This window comes from Genypterus blacodes, unplaced genomic scaffold (genome assembly GCF_046128005.1).
Source record: "Genypterus blacodes isolate CSIRO-AG114 ecotype Tasmania unplaced genomic scaffold, CSIRO-AGI_Gbla_v1 ptg000090l_1, whole genome shotgun sequence".
Classification (NCBI taxonomy): Eukaryota; Metazoa; Chordata; class Actinopteri; order Ophidiiformes; family Ophidiidae; genus Genypterus; species Genypterus blacodes.
The window spans coordinates 398401-417180 of record NW_027466895.1 but is presented as its reverse complement, the minus strand read 5'-3'; the positions used below and the strand labels follow the sequence as shown (position 1 = coordinate 417180).

At 46.7% G+C, this 18780-nt stretch overlaps 1 protein-coding gene across 1 annotated transcript; it reads right to left on the bottom strand.

Annotated features, from left to right (window-relative positions):
* Window positions 1–92: 92 nt before the first annotated feature.
* On the bottom strand, window positions 93–18026 carry kdm7aa (lysine (K)-specific demethylase 7Aa). Its single transcript, XM_076158902.1, has 17 exons — window positions 17920–18026; window positions 11073–11158; window positions 10312–10429; window positions 9943–10103; window positions 7820–7961; window positions 7544–7730; window positions 7129–7291; window positions 5562–5649; window positions 5364–5470; window positions 5182–5273; window positions 4944–5030; window positions 4517–4768; window positions 4299–4426; window positions 3755–3986; window positions 3430–3602; window positions 2923–3323; window positions 93–2550 (listed from the first exon to the last, which is right to left on the bottom strand). The coding sequence occupies exons 1-17, from the start codon at window positions 18015–18017 to the stop codon at window positions 2462–2464; spliced, it is 2604 nt and encodes an 867-aa protein (XP_076015017.1). The 5' UTR covers window positions 18018–18026; the 3' UTR covers window positions 93–2461.
* Window positions 18027–18780: the final 754 nt, after the last annotated feature.

Below are 18780 nucleotides of genomic sequence, written 5' to 3'. Positions count from 1 at the left end.
TAAGTTTTTTGTGACACAAATTACTGTCGGCACAAAACACAAGCTGTACATTTATCCAAGTTGAATGGCAGCAGGCACATTAAAGACAGGTTATTTCATTAGATTTATTTACAGGCAATTTTGAAATGCAGAATCAAAATGCAATGCATTAACAGTGTCACAGTTAGCCAGTGTTTTGTATATTTTAAATCATAAGCCATTTAAATCTGAGAAACCAATGGACAGAACACAAATGCCAAGGGAACTGCATACTAAAGCAGAAGGGAACAGATCCTGTGAACACTACAGCTCAAAACAAACCCTGCCTGCAGGCCAGCTCTGGTGATTTCAATGCTTTGACATGCAAAGAGCTCAAAGATATAAAAGTGATAGAAAGACAAGGACGTCGGCCTGGCAACGCCATTAACTCACTTTAGTGGGTTCTTTGTCAGGATGGTGTGAAACCTCGTCATGGGTAAATAATTGATCACACAGTCGCACACCACAAGTTAACCTGAGCTAAGTTTTCCAAGTCTCTCACTGTTCAGTGATCTTAAAGCTACTTGGCAACAATAAGCCTGTGTGTCTTACATTAGGTGAAATGCTTTAATACTGAGATGAGTGCGTAAGCAGTGGGGGACAATACCAAATTAATGTTGACAGAAGCTATAAAAGTTAGCTTAAATGTACAATGATGGACGAAAGCAAAGCACTAACTCCATTGTTTTGTTTTTAAAAAAGCTCAGCAACTGCAAGTCTTGCTGAGAACATCCTGTCTGCATCCATGACATGGCTGGTGGTTAATCAAAGGTTTTATGTCCATGGCATCATTCCCTGAGAGTGAAGCACTGTGCACCCCAAAACAAAAACATCTTAAATCAGCACCAGTATCAAAAAAAACAAACAAAAAACTCACTCGTTCCAATGTAGTTCCTCAAACGTTCCCCGCTTCTGAATACAATGACTACTTTTGATAGACCACAGTGGCTCAGAATACCTTTTCTGGGCTTTTTTTTTTTTGCTCAAAGAAAAGTGACACTAGTTGAAAAAGCTCATGTGTACAAATGTAAGTTGACATTTCTCAAGAGTTCAAAAATGCACAACTTAAAGTATTCTCTCTTCACCCAACACCTCTGGCTACAGGGAGAAGCGGAAACGGGATGAGAACTAACACAGGATCTACTCGACTGGGAATGAGAGAGGGGGGGGGAGGGCATGACAGAATGAGAAGATCTGTAGGCATATTGCTACACAACAGATGATCACATGAAGTCTATAACATCCACATTTACAAAAAATGCAAAAAATATGCATTCAAAAGATTTTTCAAAAAGAGAGTAACCCCATGTGAAGGAAAAGTCCTCGGAGTAGCTGAGGCTTAGGGTCAAAATATAATAAAATCATTTTCTCTTTTCAATTAATAAATACATCATTCAAGAATTCATAAAATAACACATTTTTAGAAAATCACAAAACAAAAAATAAATTAAGCAGGATATCATGCGAGTCATCTCAACATCTGAGCGAGTAAATGACTCTCATATTCCTATTAAAGTTCACAGAGAGGCAGCACTTTGACCGCACACTTCCCTTTCACCCAAACAGGACGGCGAGCGCGCCCCCTCTTCTATTACATAATACAGTGCAGAGCTTGAGCATACTTTTGCACTCAGTTGTGTACTGTTTACGTAGAAACAATGAAACACACCCAAGCGTACAAAACAGTTTGATTAAAAGAAACAAGCGCAGGGAAGTACCCGCCAAAGTTGCTGCCTCTCTCTCTTTCCTCTCGCCTCAACGTCATTATTGCTGGTGTGATTGAGATAAAGGGAGAGTTGGGGAGGGGAGGTGAAATGCATGAGTGGAGAAGTACAAACAATAAGCACCATTTTGAAATTTCAGTTCACTGCCTCTTCCTCAGCGCAACCTGGCCTGGAGGAGGAACCCACGCGGTGGGTCGAGACGCAACGCAGACCCTGCCGGCCCCTGCTCCTCCATCCTTATCAGTTCCCAGCAGATAGCCATGAAGCGAGCGGGATTGGGGGATGTTTTCAGCAGAGGAGAGAGGACATATTGGTAAATGCGATGCAAATGTCTCAGCAAGTGGTAATGTCTTCTTGCAAGTGTTCTCGTCCGGCAGACTTCCCACATCTCCTCCTCGATCCACCTTTTCCTGGCTGCAAAAAAGCTCAGAACATGCTCGGCTCAGTTGTTTCTCTCAGCTCTTCTGTTTTTAGTGTGCTTTGTAGTGATCTCGTGCACTTGCTTCTTTCAGATCCAATACCCTGTCTCCTAAGCATGCACAGTGAGCGTGGTTGACGCGAGTCTTTTAGCTTTGCTCGTCTCCAGGAAGAGTGTCCTTTCCTTTCTACAGCACTAAAGTGTCTGGTATCAAATTCACAAATGTTTTTCAAGAACGGGGGCTGTGCCCAATTAGGACGTAACCCCTACTTCTCACATTTGCCTCTGATGTTTTGGAGTGTTACACAAAGACCCGACTGTGTCTATTGAGCTTCAGGATCTTGCCCAGTCTCTGCTTGGCAGTGGCCATTCCTTTTTTGGGCCGTTTGCCTAAAAAAAGAAAAGAGAGCGAGAGAGACAAAGTGTGTGATAAATCAGCAGGGAGCAGCAGGATAATTAAGCCTACAAGGTGTTACACCAATTCAGCTGCAGTCCTCTGCAGTAAATGTACAGTGTGTATTTTCTATAAATTCCCATTTAATGTTACCCTTCCTATGTCATCCATTCTGAGTCAATGATTCCTTTACAATTAGGTTTCATACCATAAATATTGGCATCACCACTATTTCCTCTTATTTCTTTGAACCATTTCAATTTTCTTATTGGATTGTTGGTACATGTTCTCCTGTTTTCATGTTTAACCAATTTTTACTTCTACCATTCTCCACTTTCAAGAAGTAAAGACAAAAGTGATTCCCAAACCTTTTGTTGCCTGATTGCTGATGGGTGGGGGGTTGGGGGCTTGTCTCTTGGAGGGGTGCAGTGGTGGAGACATTGTGGGGTCACAGTACTGGTATTCTGTCTCTGGGCTGGTGTTGTGGCTTCTGCTGAGAGGACTGGGGAGCCCCTGATTGTCCCAGGCCTCACTGCTGCTGTTGCCCTGGCTGTCCATGGGACTCTTGTCCCCCTGAAGTCGGTGCTGGTGCTGGTGCTGTGCAGGCTCCCTCTGCTCCAGCTGCTCCAGCAGGGGGCGGTGGCTGGGGCTGGACCACCAGGGCTCCTGGGAGGAGGCTCCCTTCTCTGGCTTAGAGGAGCACAGCAGACCAGCGATGGACAGCATCCCCTGAATGGCCTCTTCTGTGCTGGGTGAGGTAGGACGATCTCTGCAGGAAGCAAACAGAAAACACAAACTTAATACCACCTCAGTGAAAGATTGTTTACTCAGTGTGTTCCCCACAAACTGAACTCATAAATAAACTTGTTCCTCACCGTTTGAGTGGTTTGTGTTTGTGCCTGAGTTTCTGGCCAGACGGGTCCAGCTCTATTGTGTGCCCTGAGCCTTTCTGCCGAAATGAGCCGCTCTCCTCCCCCTCCTCTTCCTCCCCCTGGGAACTCTCCGAATCCTCCTCAGAAGAGGATGAAGACGACGACGACGCTTTATGCTAAATTTGAATTAAAAGGAGGATCCATCATAATTCATGGCATAAAACCACAACACAAAGGTGACAAGTGGATGTCTGTGTGTGAATATACTAAACGTATGATGTATTGGTATCATATCATATAAACGTATCATGTGGTATGAGTGCATTACCTCTGTGGGAGAGTCACTGTCTGAATCTATGTCCGACACACTCGAGTGTCCCGAGGCTTCTTCCCTGAGTTCAATCTTCACACTTTCCAGACAGGATTTCTCTGCTATGCTGTGCTGCTCTTGTGTCCGCTCTGATGTATCCCCACAACTCTTTGGTGGGCCTTGGCCAAAAGATGACCTTTCACCCTCCATCTTTATTGGACTGTTGCCTGTGCCAGGGCGCCTCATATCTCTGTATATGTACATACAGGCACACAGATGTACATGTGTCAATAATGAGGCAAATCCACATGGAAATCAAAATACTGTACAGGGGAACTCAACTATGAACAAACCCCCCCCCCCCCCCCCCCCCCCCCCCCCCCCCCCCCCACACACACACACACACACACACACACACACACACACACACACACACACACACACACACACACACACACACACACACACACACACACACACACACACACACACACACACACACACACACACACACACACACACACACACACACACACGCAGATATATTAATGTGTGCTGTTACCTGATGATTCTGCCATTGACCATCATGAACCGCAGATGGTTCTCGTCTAGATTCTCTGCTGCAGCAGCTGCAGATGCGGTCGACACGTTGTTGAGCTTCCCATGCACCTTTGTGCAGAATGATGGGTCCTGGTTGGGTACAGACAACAATCAGTTTTTTTAAACAGCTAATGACCAGAAACGTGCACAGAAGAGGTCACAAGCTTTCTAGCAGCTCACCTCATCCAGTGGTCCCACCTCCAGCCTCTTCAGCACCTCCCTGGTGTGCTGCTCCAAGATGTCCAGGTTGGAGGGCAGCTTGGGGGCCTGGCGCTGCTGCTCCCTCAGCCGCCTGGCAGCCTTTCTTGCCCGTCGGGCCTGGCACAGCCTCTCCAGCGTGGAGCGGGTGGCTGGACACCCATTGGATCCAGATCCCACTCCACACCCACTTCCCTGAGATTTCACTGGCTTGCCACCACTGCCTGGTTCCTCCTATAGATTTAAGAAATGGAAAATGAGGTTTTTCTTCATGGACATTGATCACAGTGGTCATTACCTGTATTAATTCTTTTCTGTCTTTCTATTCTATTCTCTCTCATTAAGTTCTGCTCGAATCTTCAACACCTGCACTAGGGTTAAAGGTTTAATCCTCCCCGTCTCTCCTTACCTCCAGGTAGCGGATTTCCTTGGTCAGCTCTTTGATGAGATGGTTCGGCCTGATATTGTCTGGAACCTCACTGGAGGGTTCAGTCACCTGCAAAGCCACAACAGAGCACATTCAGATAGGACAGCAGGAACAAAATGTGTCTGTCTGTGGCCACTGACACACAGCCAGAGGATGAGGGGCAGACAGTGGTGACAGTCAACAAAGAGTCAGGCCGCTCAACCGTTTTCTTAACCCTCACCTCTCTTTTCAGCCAGGTCTTTAGTGCACTAATTAAAGCCTTGACTCCATCCACCAGGTAGGTTGGTGACGGACAGTTGTCCTCTCGTAGCTCTGGGAGGAAAAGATCAAAATGATTACATTCATTAAAGTATATCAACGGCATGAACACTTAAGTCAAGATAAGGTTGTGTTCATAGTCACCTTTTAGGGTTTCTAGGAGGTTCTTGGCCACATACCAACAGATGGCCTCAAAGTAGGGAAACTTAAAGAGGTCTGGGGTCTTCAGACGACGCTCCATTTCATAACACCTACAAAACAACACCGTATAACAGGTGAGTGACAAGGATGCTAATGTAGATTAAAGCTGAAATGAGCAACAATGTGTGGACTTTTTTTTACCTGAGCTGCATGCCAATATTGAGGTTGTGGAGGAAGTTTCCTCCGAATGCCATGCAATCCTGAGAGGTGAGAACGCCATGGATCCATCCTGTAGGGGGCAGCAAAGCACACCAGTTCAAAAGACCGATTTGACCTGCAAGACTGACTGTGATTATGTACTCAGTTTACGTGAACGGCTGTGGGTTAGAGGGTCTGTGAGTGCATGTCTACATATTTAGATTATTTAGAGAAGAAATAGCTCATCCACTGCTCAAACATGGATGCACACACCTATCACCCATATCTCTCTCTGTGTGTGTGTGTGTGTGTGTGTGTGTGTGTGTGTGTGTGTGTGTGTCTGTCTCTATGCGCACAAACAAACTTTGTCCTCCCACAGGCACACTACGAGATAAGGCTGCCACTACAATGATGTGCACCTTCTCAGATAAACACTGCTCTTCGTGCAGCTCACAGAGAGGGAATGCAGAGTCTGGGGGAGGTGATAAAATGCTGATTGACAGGCCTGATAATGCGCCGGTCAACTGACCTACTGTGCTCTCTGACCCCCGCTTAAATCCTACCCCCTCTGCCAAAAGCCTCCTCTTACAATGCGGCTTGAACCTGCAGGGAAAGCGCTGCTGGAAGACGAAGTGAAGACAGCCAGGAGCTGACAGACAGAACAGAGCTTTGTCTGTCTGGGTGCAGGGGGAGCAAAGGAACTTCTTTGGCTTAAAAAGTCTATTCACAGACTGATGGATGGATCGCCATAATGACTTCGGACACTGGTGATAGTTTAACTATCGCGTCGTTAAATAAAAGCGTGTCATAGTTAGTTAATGGCCTGAAACACAAACATCTTTTTATGCTGTCAACATAAATTTTTACGCCAAAGTAATGAATTCTCGCCTCACAAAGGAATGTGAGCTGGTGGAGTCACGTGCAGCTGATCTGGTGAAAACAGAGGGCTGGGATCTGCAGCACTCCTTCTTCTTCTACGCCTCTAAATATTTCATAACATCTCTGTTTCTCTTAATTTCTCCTTTGCAATTGCGGTCATTGAATGTTTGGGTTGTTGCTCAACATGAAGTCCCCTCTGTTATTTTCCTTAGGCAATGAGAGAGATCCTTCAAGAAGCCTTCATTTTCCTGGCAGGAGTCATGGGAAGCGTGATTTTATTTTTAACTTTCCGATGCATGTGTGTGCTGTGCATTAACTGCAGCATTTCTGTGAGAGACAAACAGAGCCCCTGTAATGCAGTTACCCAGTTACAAAGTATAACATAACATCAGTGACACAGATAACTCAGTGTGTGTTTGTGTGTGTAAAGATTTAATGTGTTTGGAGACCTCAGAGCGAAGGATCATGCAAGAGAAGTCGGCGTGTCGAGGTCTTTCAGGGACACTAAGCTACAAGAGAGCAGCAGTGTTAGACCACACACACACACACACACACACACACACACACACACACACACACACACACACACACACACACACACACACACACACACACACACACACACACACACACACACACACACACACACACACACACACACACACACACACACACACACACACACACACACCTGTAGGGATGAGCAGGGTGGTTCCTTGGGGCACGACGCACTTGTAGCACGTCTCGACTTTGTCTCCGAAGAACACCTCGCTCTGATTGGGCGAGGAGCTCCAGGCCTCGTATAGTGCAAGGTTGGCTGGAGTGGGTTTGATCAAGTAGAAGATCTTCTCACCCTGCAGGGGGGGAAGAAGAGGAGTTTGGTTAAGCTTTCATCTTTGATGTCTGTTGTTTCTTGCTTGAGGTGGATTTTGTGTCGAGTCTGCAAAGAAGTAACTCAAGAAACTCAACGTCAGCCGCTTGTGAGATGGGAGCTGGAGATGGATTGTTTGATGAGTGGATGTGAAGTGAGAAGCTGGGTGACCTTTCAGCAAGCATGGCCCAATTGGCCACAAGCTAAATATCTTGGCTTGTGCAAACACACTTACCCAGAGGACATGGTACCACACGGAGGTACCGCCAAAGTCTATGTGGAAATCAGTGTAGCTGTCCTTGACCCCCATAAGGCAGTACTTCTGGACGAAGGGCTTGGGGAAGAAGGAGTCGTCGGGCCAGTAGTTCTCCACCCAGGACATCTTCTGGGCCACGTCGGGAACCACCACCAGCTCAGACATCCTGGAGAGGTCGAGGTTGCACATATGTTGATAAGTATTTCCTCTCCCTCATTGCTTTTAACTAAACCACATGACTGCAGCACGTCTTACTTGGTGTCAGAGAACTCCAGGCTGATGAGGTTAAGGACTTTGGGTCGATGGGGTTTGGTGTAATACTGGATGAACTCGCTGAGCTTCATCTTGCTGTCGGCCTGTCGTGCCACATCGATCACGTCGATGATCTTGTCACCACCTGGAGATAAGCGATAAGAAACCATAAATCTCATTGTGTAGTCCTAGCAATGAAAACCACGTTTTGTCATCAACCAAACGCAAATGCAAAACTGTGGAGTGGGCGAACGGGGCTGGCTGGGGCCGGAGGCCTACGAGCGCCCTAGTGTTTTTTTTAGATGAAGCCCTCAGGGAAACTGGCATCAATACAGCAGCACGGAGACGGCCTGCACGGAGGCTAGCGAGACAATCCGTCAATCTGTCCAGACCACCAGTCCCTGGGGGGGGGGGAGTGGGCGGAGGTGAGAGGGTCACAGGGTTTAATGACTGTGTGCGTGAGTGTGTGAGCGTGCGTGGGAGACTAGACTGTAAAACAAAGTCTGTGTATGGATGAGAGAAAGAGTGTGTCCGTGGGCTGCGCGGAGTGTTTTTATGTGTAAAAAAGGAAGCGAGGGAGTCGAACACAGAGACCCTGAGCACAACAGCCAACAGTTGGGACGCTACAAATCACACTGGTGTGACACATTTGGCCGGAAGTGGGACTGGGGTGCAGTTTGTATAGCAAGACAGCTGGTTGTTGTATTTTCCCCACACACCTTTTTTTTTTCCTTTACCCTGGTGTAGTATTACACACACACACACACACACACACACACACACACAGACACAGACACAGACACACACACAGACACACACACACACACACACACACACACACACACACACACACACACACACACACACACACACACACACACACACACACACACACACACACACACACACACACACACACACACACACACACACACACACACACACACACACACACAGCGTCTGATGACAGAGAACAGCTGGAGTAAGAGTCACTCAGTCACAGTGAGGGACAAACCCGCCTGCAAACCAGCCCATGGCGAGTTTACGCATGATGACAGCATCTCAAATCCACACGATAGCGGTGCAGGAGCTTATATAAAGTCCAAATATCCTGATGAGCTCGCTAAATATGAGGCACATAACCTTCCACTGTAATCTCAGTGATTTATTGCACATAAACCGCTTTGCTTAAGAGGTCATTAATTAAGATAAGTGTTGCATTAATTTGCAAATATTACTGGGGCAACATCCTTGAACCGCAAACCCTCAGTAGACATCCTGTTTTTTTCCCCAATCATGAAATTGAATATACAGTAGAAAGAAAAATCACCCGTTGTATGTTTGACTTGAATAATATGAGTCCTTGGCTTTGAAAACCTTTCCAGAGTAACTTGAATGATATCTCCATCTTCATTGGTGTAATCAAGGGAACTGTTCCAAATGGAGAGCCGTAGCAATTGAGGATTAAACCCTACAATGAAAATGTGAGGTTCGAGTCCATGATATCACTCTGCATCTACAAATTCACCACCCAGTCAGATGTCGCAGAGCCACAGGAACCGTCAGCGTTGACTCCCGCTGTCCCATTGTCTCCCAAACTGTAAGAAACGCAACCCGACACCCGCTCCCCGATCACAACACCTGTGCCTTGGCGTAATGTTCAATAGGGCGTGGGAGGGGAAGATAAAGTGAGAGAGGGAGTCTGTAATCTGAACTTAACGATAAAAACACCGGTGGGCTCGGTAATGGGCTTGTAATAGGAGCCGGGAAGTGCAAGGCCTCCTCAATAAGGAAGCCTAGTGGTCATAGAGAGGGCAGTGAAAGCTTAGACGTCACTCATTTAGAACTCATTCAGCCATCGCCTGATGCCTGATAAGTGGGTTAAAACCCCATGAACCTGGAAACCTGTTCGTATTGACACACAGATGGCGCCTGCTTGGAGATGGACACTTAGCCGGCTGCTGGTGGGCACTTTCATTAGTGATGAAGCAGACTGTGGCTACTGCAGATTCTGCTCAGAAAGCCCACATCTACTTTACATCGTGTTGTGAATTTGATACAGCTTTGTGGCAAACGCTTGATGCTGCTGCATCATCGTGTCTGCGCATGAATCAATACACCCTTACCCACATACTGCTCCACATCCTTGACAGAGAAAGTAGGCGGTGGGAGTTTGAGGCCCAGGCCTTCCATCTCGGTGACAGCGATGGGAAAGTGGAAGCCGTGCCTCTCCAGGTATTTGGGCGTCACCTGCTCGCCCTTCATCCGCACAAGAATCTCCTCCCCACTGCAACGACACCACAACATGTTCAGAATGTGTAACAATTAAAGGCTCTCATTCTCTTTCATATTCTAATATTATGCAAAACATGAACAATTGCCAGTTTTAACAGCATCTGTATAAGTTGAAGTTCATGTGAGTGCGAGTGCGAGTGCGAGTGCGAGTGCGAGTGCGAGTGTGTGTGTGTGTGTGTGTGTGTGTGTGTGCGCTCTACCTGGGGAAGGTCCTGCTCTGGAGCTCCTTGATGAACACTGGGGTGCCGGCCTGCACTGGCTTGGTCCCGTCGTCCGGCTCGGTGTAGTCGTGCCTGTGCGAGTTGTTGCGCCTTTTCACTGCAACAAACAGAGCCCTCAGCGTTTAACACTCCATTATCTCTGAAACATTACTGAACAAACGGGTCATGTATTCTTAGTAAATTAGTTTGAATCTTTATGAATGCAGAAATTGGTGTAGATGCTAATTAGGCAGGTCTATAAATGACCTGTTCCACACTGTGAAGGGACAGAGTGTGTACAGTGTGGGTATCTATGTACAGCTGAAGATGTTTCATTCCTTATGTCATTGCACGCTCAAAACTTATTCACCCCACAAAGTGGTAAATTATGCATGTCACCACCGGTCTTCATATCAAAATTAATTCACTGCTCAACCTCTGTGCTGCGGGGGGGATGGGGGGGGGGCTTGTCCAATCAAAGTGAGGGGCTTACAGCATCATTCAATTAGCCTGTTAATGTCTGCCCTGTGGGCTCACAGAGGTTATCCCATCCCCCCTCCCCTAAAAGAATCAGACTGGAGTGCTGTGCAGAGCGGCCTTTCCCCCAGGGGAGCAGTACACAGACGTGTTTGGGAAAATACTGACTTGGGAGAGGGTGACACGGTCCCTTACACACCGACCAGCAGGCGACAGTGTTTGACGAATGAGATGCATGCTGGAGCACGGAGCTGACACGAGACTGATGACAGAGAGCTACTCACTCAGGGAGGGTCCTTGTACGACATCACAGTTGGGACAGTGGTACACATCGATATCCACCGCATGATGCTCCTCTACCTGCACACAGCTGGAGACAAAGAGGAGAGACATTGTTAGGCGGCTTGCAGATGGCGGGAAAGATGATGCAGAGGAATGAAGAAATGTGATAAAGATCTGTCATGTAGTGATCAATCTTGAACACACACGAAGACACATGACGCATAGACAAACCCTAGGTCAGCTTGGTTCACATTAGATTGTGTCCGACTTAAAACTGCTTCGATTCCACTCCACTTTGTCCAAACTGGGAGATATCATGATGAGGTATGATGATGATGATGTAGCTTTTAGACTCTAAAAAAAACAACCCTTCCAAGTTTAGGCCCTGGGGTGAGTTGTCTGTGATGTCTGGGCCTGTAAGGTGGCTGAGTGCATGTTGCATGTTTCATATTTCAGAACGTGGCTGCGGTTTAATAAAGCTGCAGCCTTCTCGCTCAGGACGGAACCTGGGCGGAGCGTCGACTGTTTGCCTGACATTTACAGAAAGTGAGGCTCGTCGCAAGCGTGTGTCGTTCTGCCACCGAGCTGCCAAAGTGTCGCTTGTGCCACTACCCCCCCCCCCCCCCCCCCCCCCCCGACTGCAGTGCTGCAGCCAAACCGCAGGCAGCAACACAAACGCACATTCCAGTCTTTACATACCAGGGCTCCAGTCCAGAGCAGCGACTGGAGTTGCAGCATATGTAAAAGAGAGAAAAACTGCAAGCTGGGCATTTGTTTGAATCAAGCATGTGCACTGATGTATAAAAGGTACAAACAAAGAACCCTCTGTTGCCTTTGTCTCTCAATGTGACACCAAAGACAATTTCCGCTTGCAGACTCCGACTGCTACCATGACTGAGGTCAGCGTGATTTGTAAACTTCCTATGCTAGTGAAGAAACAGTCAAAACGGCAGGAAGGAATCTATAATGACAGCGTAATTACACTCTACACAAAAGCCGCAAACACCCCGTCTTCCATCAAACTATCACTCCTTCCTTCAGGCCGCGGCCTCTGGGCTTCACGGTGACATGAAGGCTGGCCACTCAGAGGATTAAAAGATGGGTAAAACACAGCCGTGGGCCCCGGCTACCAGAGACGGCCTGCAGGAGGGCGAAGCTAAGCAGCAGGCTGCTATCAGCTTTGATCTACAAGGAATTGCAGGAAACTGTAAAGGAAACAAAGCTGAGGTCCATTAACTCATCAGGAAGTGGTGAGCGTGTGTGAATGCTGGCCCCATGGCCCTGTGGTACAAACAGGATATCACCGGTAGCTCCTTCACATCACTTTACTGCGTCGGCACCATTAGTGACTGTAAAGCATGATAACATTTACAGTCTGAAATAGGGACATTCGTGTTACAGATAAGGATCCAGACGTTACTACAGCCACACAAGACTAGACAAAGCTTTTAGAGGCTTTTCTCAAGACTATGGACCGGGGGAAACAAATGCCAACTAGCTCCACAGTGTCTCTGTTCGTACTTGTATTTCCCAAAAAAGTTGAGGTTTTGTAACATTGCACTGCTTTAAGGAGACCTTTTAATGGCATAGCCTACACAAGAAACTACAGGCCTGCCCCTGCACGTGAGCGAGTGCATGACCGGCAATAATACTGTACAGTGCTGGCTGTAGTATTCGGTGGAGCTCATGTATCTGGAATCTTGGCTCGGATGTGGGGCTGTTCAGCCGGGGGAAAGCATGAGTCACAGCTCTCTGCTGTCGAGACGTATGAGAGCAGCATGTGTGCTCGGCTGAGCCAAGCCAGAGTCGGGGTGACCTCGTTGTCCTCGCCCGCCTCCATACTTCCCTCCATGTAATGCCACAGCGGGGGAAAGCGGGGCACTGTGCCACATTCGCAGGGCTGACTCAGCTTGTGTGTCACCTGAAATGACTACCTGCTTTCACTGCCGCTCGGGCTGGCAAGCGGAGAACTCAACAGACTCAAGACGCAGAACGCAGGAGGAAGTGGGGACTCGGCTTAAACACAGAGAGGGCAAAGTATTTCCTGCCGTGTGCAGGCGTGATGATTTATTGCATCATCACAAAGCTGGTGAGTGTGCAAACTGTTCTAGTGTTAAGTTGAATTTCAGAGCCTTGGAAAGTCATCAGAGAGGATAAGACAAGAGGAACACAACAAACCAAACAGGCGCCTTCATCCTCAATATGATAGAGCTATCATATGTTGTAGGACAATAGCAGGACGTGTTGTTACGACCAAATATGAGCACAGTCAACATGTCCCATAAAGATCAGAACAATGTGTAGCCTGAATCAGAGTGGAGTGTCGGTCAGAGGCTGTGACAGCGCCACAGCAGATTACTAAACCAAACATCCCGTCCCCAGTGAGAAGATATGTGTGTGGATGTGTGTGTGCGCGCTAAACCCTGCCATCAACCTCCCCTCTCCCTCCACTTCCTCTCATCAAGGGCCTCCATCCTGTGTGACTGAGAGGGCTTATTCATTAGTCCATGCACTGTGAGGGGTTCATTGTCCTCAATGATCAGTGCAGAAACACAAAGGCTGGAGGCGGGCAAGGCCATTATTTTAAGCTCTAAATAACTGCTCCACATGGGGGCGGTGACACGCCTACATTAGGGAACCGGCAGATTCTAATGGATGGCTGGCGAGATAGGGAGGAGATGAGGGCAGTTAAACACACCTGCCCATCTTGATCTACCCCAGATGAGCACCTGACCCGCCTGCAATCCCTTTACAAACGAGTCCACACGTCCATAAACATCTCTGGACAGCGGTCGGCGCAACTGAGCCCTAACTGGGGGGACGTGGAGTGGTGATTTTGGCCTCACCGGTTAAATAATCGGCGGCAGCTAAACACAAATGGACGCGACATCCCTGCAGTGGCTACAACTTGAAGCAGGGTTGGGGCCTCTTTGTAGTCAGCTGGGGAACAGAACAAAAGAGGATCACTTTGTTGTTTATGGGGCGTCAGGGAGCCTCGGGGAGTTTTAACAACTTAATTGTTTTTGGTCCAGGTTGCGCCGCCTGCGGGCTCAGAGGGCTTTGCTTTCACACATGTCTTCAACATGGTCGTCTCAGGGCCCCTGTAAAACCTACAGAGTCATCAGTCTTCTGGCTGCCCGCTGAAACACACCAGTCATCAAATCCTCTCCCAGCTCACCTCAAGACTCGACGTCCTGCGGCTGCAACCCCCCACCCCCCCTTTATACACAGCCTACACTTTATAAGGCATCATGAATTATAGGTGCCATGGAAGCTGAGACGGGAGGCGCAATATTCTTCATTTTCAGCAGTTTGCCAAGATAGCAAGATCATTTTTACAGGAGAAGATGTTTTTGACATTTTGAAGTTTCAGTGTGATAAAAGGAATTGATCGTTAGCAGCAGCAGAAGAACAGGGACGTGTTCATCAGCGTGTCAGGTTTCTGTTCAAGCAAGGCTGGACGCAGATTGAAAAAGCTTTAAATCTGCCTACATTCAAATATACCCAATAGTGCGTTTGATGTAAGGAACAGGTCTTCCATAAATCTTCTCCAACAATACTGAGCTGTGCTGCAAGCATCTCAACAAACCTGACATCGATTAGTTCGATGAGATATAAAGTATCTTAATTGGAAGTCACTTTGAATAAAAGCGTCTGCTAAATGACTGTAAATTAAATGTAAATTAGATTAGATATTAAACAATAACTTCAGGTAACTCCCAGATCCAGCCCTCAGAATCAAGGGGAACAAACAGATATCAATGTTTGAAATCATAATTGGTACAACAGCAATATATTCTGCATCATAATTTATAGTGGCTGGAAATCAATACTTGATGCCGTTGACCTCTAATCAACATTGATCAAGCTAAATCTGATGCAGTTGTCCAGGTCCCCCTGAGACAGACTCCCTAATGAATGTAAACATGGCTTTTAACAGGAGCCACTGGGTCGCTCCTCACTCGGGCCAATTAGCTTATCAGGCACCTCAGCAGACAATCCAGGACGTCTCATTGGTGAGTGACAATGGGAAAAGAGGAGAATCCTTCCGCTCGTCCATCCATCGGCTAGGTGTAAACACCACACAGGCACTCTGTGGAGACTATCCATCTCTCTTTAGAGCACTCAGCCCGTGCATGACATTGACAGATCGTGCATTGAACTTGGCTCGCCGGAGCTCCCATCAATCATTAGCCCTATTCTCTTCGGCCCATCTAGCCACTGGCCTATCAACACGCCCAGCGCCTACACCAGACGCAGGCTGAGCAGGAGTGCAGAGGGAAACTGTGTGATCTGATTTGACCCAGTGAGGATTTCCAGCATACCAACATCCACAGTGTTGACAAATTATCTTCTCACTTTCCACAATGATCCCTTTACAATAACCCCTCCATGTACACAAGTCACTGGTTGGTAAAGAAGAGCATTCGGAGTTAAGATTTGCAAAGAAGACAACAGAACGTGATAGAACCGGAACTGTTTTCCGTGTTCAAGCATGCAAAACTAGCAATGGAAACACAGCTATAGTCACCAGCCATCGGCAGTCTCTACATCCAAATTTTAATCAAAGGGAGGATAACAAGTATAGCAATGTGGCAGACTTTGCAGGAAAATCTTCTAAGAGTAAACACAACACCCTCTTTCTGGTTCCAGTTCCCTCACTGCTACCACAACACACACTGTTTCAATTACAGCGTGTCCTCGTTGCACTCTTGTGCCAGCCAGTATCAAAGCAGAGAGACAGGTGATGCAAACAGGGACACACAATTTGAGGCAGGGAGACAAAGTGTCACAAACATAAACAGCAGCTCAGCGAGTTTGCTGACAAACAGACACCAGTAGGTTCAAATTGTCTCCTTTTTGCTCCATCAGCGTGTCACCGGCCACAGCCAGAGAATATCCCTTTCCTTCTGGCTAGCCTCGTGGGAAAGAAACGGAAAATCAGGCTGTTTGGAGCTCCACTGCGTGTGTGTGTGCTTATTAGTCATCAATGGTGGAAGCTCCAACATTTGTTCCTTTTCTTTCTGGCACAAGACGCACAGCCAGCCTCCTTTGGCTCACACAGAGGACGGTGCAAATTCCGGGCGCCAACTTTTTGGCAGCACGGTTTATGTGGTTATGCAATGGCCTCCGTCATTTCAACATGAGCAAAACAGATTATTGCATTCATAAACAGTTGCTATGGAGATACGCCCACACAGGCTGATTCTTAGGATCAAAGAATGGGTCACGTGTAATATGATTGGTGTAAAAGAGTCTGTTGATGTGGGCCGATTAGTTCCACGTCAACACAAGCTACAACAATGTGACGCCGTCTGTCATTCATTTTCATACGTAACAAGCTTTCTTAGCCGGTCCAGATTTACTGATTAGCTCACAGGAGTTGACCTGATACAGGACTGATACAGGAATCCTTGCCGCACTGCTCAAGAACAGTCTGAACAACGGCCTAGAGACTATACTGCCTCCCGCCAACAAACATTTTTAAGGATAAACTCAAGGCTGAAACTTAAAGCTAATGAATAGATCAGTCAATTTAAAGAGAGTAACCAAAACCAATGGATGTCATATAAGCAATTTCTAACTTTGAGGTCTCAATGTGGAATGGACAATGTGTTGCTCTTCTGCATTCTAAACAATACAGCGCAAAAATAATAATTCCAGTTGAATTGATTGAAAACATGTAGAACGAGTCCTTACAATCTATAACTATCTTGAGCAAAGGTTAGCTGAGTTCAGCACAGAAACGGGATGTAGACAGAGCACAGATGACATCTGACATTTTACACCATGTATGTAGTGACACAACAGGACGTATTACACAATAACGTAAGTAACCATTGTGATGACAAAAACCACCACGCACCCAAATACTCATCAAAAAACCTCCCTGGGTGTGTTTGTTTGAGTAAGTGTGATACAACAGAGAGATTAAGAGAGACCAGAAAGCTTCACGGTCCCTTTAAACAATACCTCCACCCGCCACTAGGGGGGCTGCTGCCATGCGCGCCTCGGCTTTGAAAGGGGGATTTAAATTTCTCAAGCTGTCAATGAAAAGCGCGACCATAACAAGCCCCTTGTTCTCCTCCGTTCACTACCTAACAGAACGTGTTAAAATAATAAAATACCAAAAAAAGCGCAAACATGTACAACTTCAAATATGTGAACTGTATCAAAGTAGGCTATTGTCAGATAAGAGCCATAATAACCGGGAGATTGTGCGCAGAAATCACAGGCTGCTTCATGCTCCGTGGGTTATGTGAACAAGTTTAAAGTAAGCGGTGAGGTTCGCTGCGCTGCTGTTATCCTTAGATAACCCGACCTGCTGAGGCGGGCTGCGAACCTGGACTCAAACACTGGCGCACTACGACTGGTCTAACAAGCTCCGAAACAGATCATCAAAGTTCCACTTTTATCTAAAATCCCACTTATCTCTAAAGTGTGTGTGAAGATAACGCCATTGCGGACCCGCGACGCTTTCGATCACTCAGTTTTGACTGACAGACCGCGGCAGTCACGACAGATTCGTATATTTCTGGGTAAAACTACTTTTACAGAGCTCTGTTTAATTGTAAAATACTCAACACGCGCAGAAGAGAGGACGGGTGACCGGATATACAAGTTTTGCCTGAATAATTACCAAAAGAATTGAGCGTTTCTCAGATAACGAAGCCCACTTTCTTTGGTGAGTCGTGTCAATAGACGCTTTAAACCCCCTTCGCCCACCGCTAGCTGTTTAGCAAGCTAAGTTAGCCACCGCTCCGAGAAACGTCGCTTTTATTTAATAAACACCCAGTGTTTGTCGCTTCAAACGGACCACACCATTAAAAGGCGCTGTAACCTACATACCTGCCATGGAACCAGTCTTTACAGATGTCGCACTCGATCATAAACCGGCTCACATCGTAGGGCTGCCGGCAGACACAGTACAGCGGGGCCGCCGCCATCTTCCTACTGTCCCCAAACAACGCAGGAATGAAGCGGGGCGGGGATTTAACTCCGCCACCGGAAAGGGCCGAACGAAAGCCGAGCGGACATGAAACCCGGTTATTGTCGGCAATCCCACCTCTGACGTCACTTTCCAAATTATTCATTTCCATCTGGTTGTGTAGGCACAGCGACAAAAGAAACTTTTTCCAACAAAGGGATGACATAATAGAACTATTTTATTTACGGTCTAAATATTGAAATCGGAAACGTCCAATGATAAAAAGGCTACAAAGGAACAATGTAGAGCACAAAGTATAAACAAACAAAATGTAGAACAAACCTTTAGTGAGTTCTATTGTTATTATTGTTGTTCCAATTAAAGATTCAACATTGCTATGATATTATCAATCATCAGTTCACAATTAAAAGAGAATAATGATTATCTTCAGCATAAACACAGCATAAACACAAAGAATAATGATTCTAATATAGTACCATTGTCAAGTACAGTACCTTGTGGAGTATGACCCCATAAACACAACTGGCGTATACTCTCTACATTGGTTGATGCATATGTACATGAAGTGACAAAATAACTTAAGATGTAGCTGTCAAAACAAACTACTGTTAAGTGACTTCAAAGGTGTGGAATGAATATGACTTGCCTCAACATCTGAATTTGCACTTTAATGGATGTGTTCCTCATCATCCAACATTACAAACCTATGCAGGCAATCCCACAAAAACCTTATTTGATTCTGATCAAAAGCCCAATTGTTT

Coding starts and splice junctions, on each gene's coding strand:
- kdm7aa (XM_076158902.1), bottom strand. CDS start 18,017: ATGGCGGCGGCCCCGCTGTACTGTGTCTGCCGGCAGCCCTACGATGTG. Junction 5,471..5,561: donor AATATTGGCATGCAGCTCAG/GTAAAAAAAAGT, acceptor GTTGTTTTGTAG/GTGTTATGAAATGGAGCGTC. Junction 4,769..4,943: donor AGGAAATCCGCTACCTGGAG/GTAAGGAGAGAC, acceptor TTAAATCTATAG/GAGGAACCAGGCAGTGGTGG.